This window comes from Hippopotamus amphibius, chromosome 2, assembly GCF_030028045.1.
Source record: "Hippopotamus amphibius kiboko isolate mHipAmp2 chromosome 2, mHipAmp2.hap2, whole genome shotgun sequence".
Lineage (NCBI taxonomy): Eukaryota > Metazoa > Chordata > Mammalia > Artiodactyla > Hippopotamidae > Hippopotamus > Hippopotamus amphibius.
In genome coordinates, this window is record NC_080187.1 from 100,634,755 (window position 1) to 100,644,268 (window position 9,514).

The 9,514-nt window shown below is 50.1% G+C and overlaps 1 protein-coding gene across 2 annotated transcripts; it reads right to left on the reverse strand.

Annotated features, from left to right (window-relative positions):
• Positions 1–375: 375 nt before the first annotated feature.
• On the reverse strand, positions 376–7,119 carry DMRT2 (doublesex and mab-3 related transcription factor 2). 2 transcript variants are annotated; one of them, XM_057723960.1, is made up of 4 exons: positions 6,710–7,119; positions 5,409–5,977; positions 3,764–3,866; positions 376–1,709 (listed from the first exon to the last, which is right to left on the reverse strand). In XM_057723960.1, the coding sequence occupies exons 2-4, from the start codon at positions 5,931–5,933 to the stop codon at positions 649–651; spliced, it is 1,689 nt and encodes a 562-aa protein (XP_057579943.1). In that variant the 5' UTR covers positions 5,934–5,977; positions 6,710–7,119; the 3' UTR covers positions 376–648. The 2 variants fall into 2 exon arrangements, with proteins under 2 accessions (XP_057579943.1, XP_057579944.1); XM_057723961.1 differs by lacking the exons at positions 3,764–3,866; positions 5,409–5,977; positions 6,710–7,119 and adding an exon at positions 2,067–2,087 and having other exon boundaries at positions 487–1,709.
• Between the last annotated feature and the right edge of the window lie 2,395 nt (positions 7,120–9,514).

Here is a 9,514-nt window from a genome sequence, read left to right on the forward strand (position 1 = left end):
ACATCCCCAACAGGGAAGGAAACTGGGACCCATTCCAAGGGCCTATGTGGTCATATAAATGAGATATTAAACTTGATTGCTTTCCAAATTAATTCAACTTTGTCCAATCACATGAAATAAAGATTCTATAAACATAAAAGTCTTCCCTATGTTCTCCTTACAGCTATTTTTGCCTTGGTCTCGAATATCTACATGTACATGCTCTCCAAAATGCACAGCTAAGGCATTATAAGAGTGCTCCTGTGGCCCCCAACAACCATTAAGAGCTCTTGAAAATACACAGAATCATAAAAAAATAAAGAACATATTTCATGGACACTAGTTTTTTTACCTAGACAGCGAAACTATTTACTTCAGCAAATTCTGGGTCTTTTCGAAGACAGCTGTCAATTTTATTGCTTTTTGAAAAGCTACGTAAATCCTGAAACTTTACAATTTGCACATAAGCAATTTCCATCTTTAAGTTTAAATATATTTATGTGGTAAGGGGAAATACATGCATAAGAATATATAGGATTCTTTTAAATCATCATTTACATTAGAAATTTCTTTATACAAGCATCTCAACTTTCTTCTTTAAAAAAAATTAGTGACTGGCAAGAATCCTCTGAGACTGCAGAAAATCCAGCTTTCCATTTAAACAGCCTTTCACTGAGAGACATGAGTGATGGCAGACGAAGGCCTCTTAAGAATAGACTCAACAGAAAATGACAGCGGTTCATTCACTGAGAGTTTTGTTCCAACTTGTTTGGCTACAAAAAGGTCTTTTGCGCATCTATCTATTGTAAATGTGTACTTCTGGTTCTCCTTGACTAAACACTCCCTGGGCTTCTTAGGTGCCTCTTCAAAGGCCTCTTTGACAGATGATGTTTTCAGCTCAGGACCTGATTTGTCATTAAGAGTTTGCTGGAATAATGAGTGGAATGGATTATGTTTAAGTGGCAGAGGGTGCCTGGTGCTTTCTTTGCTGATCTTGGTTAAGACGTGCCCTTGAGCTGCCAGGGAGTCCATGTCAACAATAGGCGAGAAATTCCGTCGGAGTGGGGAGAATGCAGACCTCTCGGGGACAGCCTGGTGACCCTGAAGGTCACTTCTTGAGGTCTGGCCCTCAAGAGTGTGAGGCAGCACCAGAGAGCCTTCCAGTTTCGGTGGTATCATATCGTGATCTGTACCGAGTCCATCCTGGAGTCGTACTCCCTTCAAGTCCCAGCTGGTCCCAGGCTTCAGGGCCTGAACTGATGTGGTAGCATTCAGCAGGCATTGCTGGTAGAGGAGGGTGTCACTAATGGGGCCACACTTGGGCCAAACTAAAAATCTTGAGGACAGGGGATACTGCCTATAAGTTGTGGCCACGCTGACATTGGACGAAATTAGTTCCATATTCCCAGACCCTGAATACTGCATGGTGAGATCAAGGCAGGTGGGCAAAAAATTGCAGAAGTCTTTGCTTGGTGGTTCCACTGGGGTGGTGGGACTGTAGGCACTTTTGTAGGAGTTGTACTCAGAACCATGCACCATGTGGTTGGGCAGGAATAAGGCAGCAGCTTGGGAGGCTTCCAACATCTCCCTCTCTTTATATTCTCTCTCCAGCATAATGTTCTCCAACTCTTTATCAGCAAAGGCCCGCCTTTTCCTCATCCGGTCACTTACTGGGGGAGGTAGAGGTAAACTCCCTCCCACATAAGTCTCTGATGGAATGGGGCGGTAGCCTAAAATAAGCAAGCATTGCACATGAAAAGAGATTAACATCTAATGAGAAAAAATCTGGAAATCCAGAAGGCGAAAGAAATCAGCAGAACAGTTATTCACAGTTCCACAGCACTAATATTTTTATACAGAAAGCAAAACAGATCCCTTTGCAGGGAAGAATATCCATACTGTAACTTGTTGCTGTTTTTGTTGTTATAGGTTTGTTTACTTTGACCAAACCTTCTTTACTGGCTGAAATTTTAATATTTCTCCCCAGGCTCTTTTACATTAAGAGACAAGGCTGCTCATCTTGCTTCAATCATGCTTTATTGCTATCCATGTCATCTTTTTCCATTATTAAAAAAAGATATCTATACCTAGAGCTGATGTCACTTTTATTTTCTAAAGTTGGATCATTATGTACACATTGTTACAGTTGGAGAATAATCCAAGGAGAACTAGGAAAAAAGAGAAAGTTAAAGCAGATTAGTAGGGAGAAAAAGAGGAAAGACTTAAGGAAACAGAAAAGCACAGAAAATTGAAAAGAGCTGTTGACTAGTTAAACAGACTCTGCAGTGAGCAATTTAACCAGGCCCCTACCACTACCTCTAACGATCAGTACAAACAAAGTGGGGGTATCCCCTGCCACACTGAAAATAACTGGTCTAAAACATCTTCACCAGCACTAACCATGTTGGCCAGACACCAAAATGGTTGAACAAGCAATCGCTAGAATGTAATTAAGTCATTATGCATTTTATAAATAGGAGCAAAGTCAAAAATGAGGATGAGCGTAACATAAATAGAATTCCTGGCTGCACAAAATACTCTGAGTATTTCATCATCCCTAAGCACTCACTACTATCAAATTTGTCTGAAGGATCCATTGTAATGCTTGTGTTTACACAGTGACAAGCCCATCATACTCATTTGCAAATAAAATAAAATTTGAAAATTAACGTGTACACTTCTATAGTAAGTTTTTGCCAGGAGGTTATTTACTTGAATTTTCTATTCCACTTGGTCCTCCCACTTCTCAAATTGCTTTGGCACAATCTCAATTTATCAGTGTGGTCCCTATGGTTACAAATCTGTTTACCCAGTTTGTAACCAAATTCATTTTGAATGCAGGAGAAGCCATTCTAAGGTCAGAAGTATACAGCACAGGGAAAGACATGAACAAACTTTAAAATCTGTCCAGAAACAACTCAATTCAGAAGCCACATAAGAAAAAACAGAATGCAAATGTCTGCTTCAAAAAAAAAAAAGAATCTGCTTTTCAACCTGAGTCTTATGAAACGGCAGTGATTAGAGCAAATATAAACTTTCTTTTTCTTTAAGCAGTGAAAGATAGTTAAATTCCATACCCAGAGATGCTTTTAAAAATCAGTAATATTTTAAGAAAAATTAATGTATCTCCAGGCTTTAGAGAAAGTGAACACATGGAGAGAGAGAGACTTCACTCTGTTTAAATTCAACCTCCACTTCTCTTGTGTATTCAAAACCTTTTCCAGATTCTACGATCTCAACTGTCAAAACGTTAAAATGAAGTGTGGAATAACCGCATTTAGGTAGATATTCCAGAGAGGAAAAAAGAGTACAATTAAAAGGAGTGGGATTAAAGGCTGGATCGCCCAGACTAAAGGCCCTTATTGGTGTGGGCAGCTGTTAAACTCCTCTCTGGATTCACTCTAGTTCTGAATACAACTAAATAGTTCTCTTTTTTTATTTCCTTCCAGGACATCTGCTATGGGATCATTTGGCAGTGAATCTGTACATCCCTCACAGGCAGGCAAATTTCATATGCCCTCCATGTTAACCCATTAACTACTAAATAGAAAACAGAATTATTAGTGACAAAAACCTCAGGAGAGGTATATGAGAGGTATATGAGACTAATTTTCCCACATCCTGATTTCCTTCCTAAACCAAAACTCTCCAATGAAAAGCATTCCCCGCCCCCCCCCCCCCAGATTGCTCCTTAACAGGTAAATGAAAATGCCATGTGCCTGAATAATGAGAGTCGGTCAAAACATGGTTTAAAAGGCTAAAGGATAATTTTGCGTTGCTTTACCTTCTAAAATACTTTTGGCCAGCAAACTGGGTGTCCTGACTTGCCTCTGATATACGGCTTTGCGCTCGAAATTATTCTGTTTCCCGGAAAGCCCCTTCTTGTCCTGTAAACACAAGAAACATAATCAACAGTGCCCTGAAAAAAAAAAACCTGGGAGAGAAGAGAGAGGCATCAGCAATTCTCCTCGTTCTGAATGTATTTATTTTCCCATCCCATGTGAAAATGATTCTAAAGGAATTAACATCAGCACCCCATAATTCCAGGACAATGAGCTAAAAGCTCTGTCCAAAGCCTCCAACTGGTGAGCAGGGCCCTGGCTTCCCTTGGGGCCGCTTTGCTAGAGTCAGCCCAGACTCAGCCTGCAGCGAGAAGTGGGGGGACGGCCTGGGGGGGAGTGAAATCCACAGTGGATGAGATGGTAGGAGCCCGGCCCCTGAAAGAGAGCCGCGGAGGAGCGCTCCTTTCTGGGAGCCCAGACTAGGGACGAAGATGCCGCCGGCGGGGACCTGACGTTGGCCAGAGATGTGGGCGGGGACCGGGCCCAGGGGGGTTGACGGAGAAAACCCCAAAGTTTCGGGTCTGGCCAAATCTCCGGAGTGTTTCACGGGGCGCCTGGGGCGCCTGAGGGCGAACAAAACCTTCAGAGTCCGCAGGAGACGGGCGCACCCTCCGTCACCGCCTGGTAGGTGGGATTCGGGGCCCTTCCACACCCGCGTCCCGCGCAGCAGGCCGCGGGGTGCGCGAGGGAACGCACAGCCCGCGGTGCAACACGCGGGGACACGCAAGCAGGCGGCCCAGGGTCAGGGCCCCTCAGGCGTCCAGCGCGCTGCGCTCTCCGGGGCCCTGGGGAGGCTTCCCGTGAGGGTCACCGCCTGCGGCGGGCATGGTGATTCGCTCCCCAGCCCCTTCTCCCCAAAAAGTAAAATCAAACACCCTCCCGGCGCCCTGAGTGGGAGCGGGCCGGCGCGGCCTCCCTCCTCTGAGCGCGCTTGTGCAGGGACCCAAGAAGACACAGCAGCCCCAGGTTTAAGAAGAGCCTGTCCCTTCAAGAAGATGCAGCCTCTCCTCACAGCCCCGCGGTGGCAGGCGGCAGAGAGGCGTCAACGGGCCTTAGGGAGTTCTCCAGGCCAGAAGTTTCTTCTGAATTCTCTTGTCACTTTTGGTCTCATCTGTAAAATGGGCAGGACAAGTTCTCTCTCTCCTACATGGCGCTTGTGAGCACTCCTTTCGGGGCGGTTCTTTTTCGCGACCAACAAGGGTAATACTCCGATGGCCGCAGGGCCCCGCATCAACCTCTGTCCTCGTCCCCCCTACACCACCAGAATGAACGTGAAAATATAAAAAAATCAAAATAAAATACCTTCCCCATCAGGTATCGAACGGGACTGCCCACGTTCAAGGCCTCTCTGCCTGCTTCTTAATACACACTCTTTTCTGCCAAGTTCCCCAGCGACGGCCGCGGCTTCCTCCCTCCCGACCCCGCAGGCCAGCGTGGGCAGAAGTGTCCTCGCCATCCTTCTGAGGACGCGCCAGGCGCCTCGAGGCCCCGGGCCCGGGTGTGTGCGGCACGCGCCCCTCCGACCCCCGGCCCCCACGGCGGCCCCCGACACACCGGCCAGGGCGAGCCGGGCGGGCGGGTACGCACCTCGGTGGCCTGCTGCCTCCGGAGCGCCACCTGGGCGGCCATGACGCGCTGCCGCTCCACCACCAGCAGGCAGTTGGCGCACTGGCAGTCACGCCAGCGACAGAAGCGCTTGTGGCCCTTGAGGCAGGACACCACGCCGTGGTTGCGGCAGCGCGCGCACTTGGGAGTGCGACTGAGCTTGCGGGGCTCCGCGCCGCCGTCCGCGTTCGCGCCGCGCTCCGGGGGCCCGGCCGGCACCTGCGAGGCCTGCGGCGCGGGACGCGGCCTCGGCGCCAGGGCCGCCCGCGGCTCCGGCCGGCCCGGCACCCCCGGGGACGCGCCCGCCTCCTCGCCCTCGCCCTCGTCCTCCGCGTCGTCGTCGTCGTCGTCCTCCGCGTCGTCGTCGTCCTCGCCGTCCCCGTCGGCCGGCGGCGGGCTGGGCCCGGGCGGCGTGGGCGGCGGCGCCTCGCGGCCGTCCTCCTCCAGCTCCAGGCTCTCCACGTCGATCTCCCAATCCACGGGGGGACCAGGCTGCCGGTCCGCCATGGCGCACCACGCTTCGCCCGGGCCTACGCTCAGTCGCCTGCGCTCTGGAGAGACGGGAAGAGACCCAGAGACCCACCGACCGCCGCCGTCAGGCCCGTCCCCGGGCCTCGGGCCCAGGCCTCCTGGTCTGCCCGCCTCCGACCCCTCGAGGAGCCCACTTCTCTACATGTCTTTCACATCCAGACCACACGTGCATTTCTTGTGTCTTTCGGCCTGACCTTTAACCATAGCCCTCTCTGGCTTTACACAGGCTTTTGGGACAAGTCCCTGGATAAACGCACTGATCACACACAGAAGTATTGTGTCCAACTAGGCCGGCCTTGGCCACTTACCAGGCTTCCCCATACCCAACTAGTATGGCCATGCTGAATATGAAAATGTCTACAGAAGAACTGTTTTCCTTCTGCTCACAAGGGCCCTTCAGACCCTGCGAGGTACCATCCTACACCTCCCACACACCTCTCACCCTCCTACACCACTACAAGGAGTCCCTCTCTTATCCTCCCCTAATCCCCCCACCCCAACACACCCCAGTTTTAATCAACTAAAAACCAAAATTGTTCTGCTGCCAACAGAGCCCCATATTCACGTTGGGCACAGAGCTACAGACACCCGTCCAGCATGGACAGTGTTTAGGCCACGCAGCGCTAAGCCGCGTGGGCTCTCTGTACAACTGGTCATGATTTGCACTTTAAAGCAAGACATACAAGTAAAATACCAAAGGGGATTCACGCCCTTCGCCCTCCCTGACACCCCTGCAACATCGAAGCACTCACCAAGACGCTGAGGCCCCTACTAAGCAGCCGAGGCAAAAGATATCCAGCCTTGGGACCTCGCTCTTGGGCTGCTGGCTGTGTTGCAAAGAGAAATCGAGGTGGCCACACCCTGTCACGAAATCGGGGGCTGACAGCTGGAGGCCCGGAGCCCAGTGGATGAGTGGAGGAGAAGGGGCATGGAGAAGTTGAGTCAAATCCTCAGCGACCTCGCCACGCACATCCCGGACTCTGCAAAGTTCTGATCTGTCCTCAGCAGCCCCAGGCGCTTCACCTCTCTGAGGCTGCTTTTGGTTTCCTCCGACCCCAGCTGGGCGGGAAGGTTGGGCTGCCTTGCCCAGGTTTAGATCGCACGCTCGCGAGGCTGGCGGGCGCACGTAGCAGCGTGCGGCTCGGCGCCCCGGGCTGCAGTCGCCAGCCTCCTCGCCCTTTCCTAGTATTATCCGCTCCGGCAGCCGAGCTCTGCGCCCGCTGATTGGCCGGTTGTCAGGCGGTGTGCACGCTGATTGGCCGAGGCGCATTGGCCCGGCGCTCCCCGCCTCCTCGCGGCCCTCCTCGCGGCCCTCCTTGCGGCCCCCCTCGCCCAGGCCCCCACGCTCCGCCAGAATCCTCCCGCGCGGCCTTCGGTGTAGCCGGGAAGCGTGTACCGAGGTTAAAACCGAAGTGTGACGGCGCCGGCCCGAATGAAGTCGCCATTTACCTCTCGGGCTAAAAAAAAAAAAGCAGAGACACTTACGAATCGCGTTGTCGAGAGAAAGTAACAAGGCAGAGATCAGAAAAGCTACGTCATCAGCATCACCAGTGTGTCTGCGACTCAATCATTAGTGCAAAGTAGGGTGAGGAAATAAGAGAAGCGCGGGGCGGCATCCTACTTTCTCCTGAAATCAGTGGTTACCTTGCAACGCAGCACCGGTTTAGGGGGCTTATGACCTGCAGATAACGTTTGTGGCCAGCGCCACTCATCCTCAAGATGCAAAGTGGTTCCTCGTTAACTTTCACCTCGCCCGTGAGACAGGCAGGTCACCAAGTCACCTACGTCACATATTTTTCTATATGAATTACTATGAGTTGATTTGGGGGAGAACGGAAATACATGCCATTAAGAGATTTAAGTACAAATACTCTAAACATTTTTTTAAACGAAACTTTTTTAAAGAGGACTTTTTGGTTTCATGAATGTATTTATAAGGGGGGAAAGGGGTTCCTTCATTAATCTCTTACATAAATGCTGAATAACAGTTACGTTTCCAACATCCTGAAAAAGGGAATTAGTCTTCTAATTCAACGCCGCATTTTATTTCCTGAACTAAATTGAAAGTTTCAGACGGTTTTCTAGTTACATCTTTAAATAAAAAGTGCCTCTTAGGATCAGTTTAGGAGACAGATTAAAAAACTGAGTGCCAATGCACCGAGCACATAGTAGCTCTGCTATTTATTTGTTGAACGAAGGAAATTACTGAAAGTTAGAAATTAACCAAGCTCAGAGCAGTGGGAATGAGGAAGCTTAGGAATTACTACTGCGAAACTAACGCGATCTACCGGATGCACAGGTATTCCAAATCGTTTGACGATGTGGAAAGTTCTTCCCTAGTTACCAGGCACTGGGGATTTTCCTTTGTACCGGTTCTTCTTCCCAGAGCCGCTTTCCATGCCCAGTGAAGGAAGAGGAGAAACAGTTCTGTTTATTCCTGTCGGGCGCTCAGTCGCTCTGGGCGTCTCGGAGGGTGGCTTGGAAGCTGTGCGCACTCACAGGACAGAGTCAAGCGGACTTGCAGTTTCTCCCGTTTAGCACCACCTAGTAACACCGGTGACTTTCACCTTTTGCATAGTGTCTTATACTCATCAATGCGCATTTGTTAACCTATGTCAGAGCGTTGGAATTCTTGAGCGCAGCAGAAGTGTGTTATTTTCCCCGTTTTTGCAATGATGAAACTGAGGTTCAAAGAAGAGCCCTGGGTCACGCAGTGGGAGGGCAATGGGCTGGTGAGCACCCAGGTCGTAGGTTGTCCTCTGCTTTATAGTCTCAAACTTTGAGGACCCCTTCTCTCCAAGCCAAAATAACTCACAGTGGGTTCGTGTTTTTTATTTTATTCTCCTGCACCGCTTCTGATTTTAGTGCCTGGCGTTGTGACTTTCCCTTCTGCGTCTCCGCCTGCTAGCTACATTTTTACCTTTGCAAAAAAGGCTTCTACCCCTCAACGTGCAAGCAAGTTACAACCCCCCACCACTGCCGGCTGCGTGTGCAAGCAGTTGGCAGGCTGGGTTTTTATTTTATTTGTTGCTTTTAAGGGGAGGGGGGTGGGCAGCGGGGGCGGAGGACAGGACATCGCTAGCCCTTCACTAGTTACTTTGAATATTAAGAAACAACATCAAGAAAGTAGGTTTGCTAAACTAGTGGTTACCCTAGGGGAGAGGAAAGGGGAGGGGCACAAAAAAGCAAATTTGCAAATTTGGGTTGGCTAGACTGAGGGGAAGGGGAACCAGGAGGGAATGGGAGAGGAAAGGGGGCGAGAGAGCTGTTTCCTAAACAGAAAATAACTAGACGGGCAGCTCTTGAACTAGTTCGAGTTGTACAAGCTACCATATAAGGAGGAAACAGGTGAGATTTGTGTACAGTAAACCGTTCCGGCTGAAGGCAGGACAGGGCATAAGAGTTGGGGGGAGGGCGGCTCCTGGAAGCCTACGGAGAGAGCAAGGCCCTCAGAAGTCAGAGCCAGTTGTGCCTTCCCCTGTGCATCATCTGGCTGGATTTGGAGAAAGCACTGCCTAGGAACTTACTTGGAGGGGTGGGGCTCCCTACTTCCAGGT

Excerpts from the sequence above, each read along its gene's own strand:
- DMRT2 (XM_057723960.1), bottom strand. The coding sequence starts at position 5,933 with ATGGCGGACCGGCAGCCTGGTCCCCCCGTGGATTGGGAGATCGACGTG. Across the intron at positions 3,867-5,408 it reads GGAGGCAGCAGGCCACCGAG|GACAAGAAGGGGCTTTCCGG; the intron begins GTGCGTACCCGC and ends TTGTGTTTACAG. Across the intron at positions 1,710-3,763 it reads GGCCAAAAGTATTTTAGAAG|GCTACCGCCCCATTCCATCA; the intron begins GTAAAGCAACGC and ends TGCTTATTTTAG.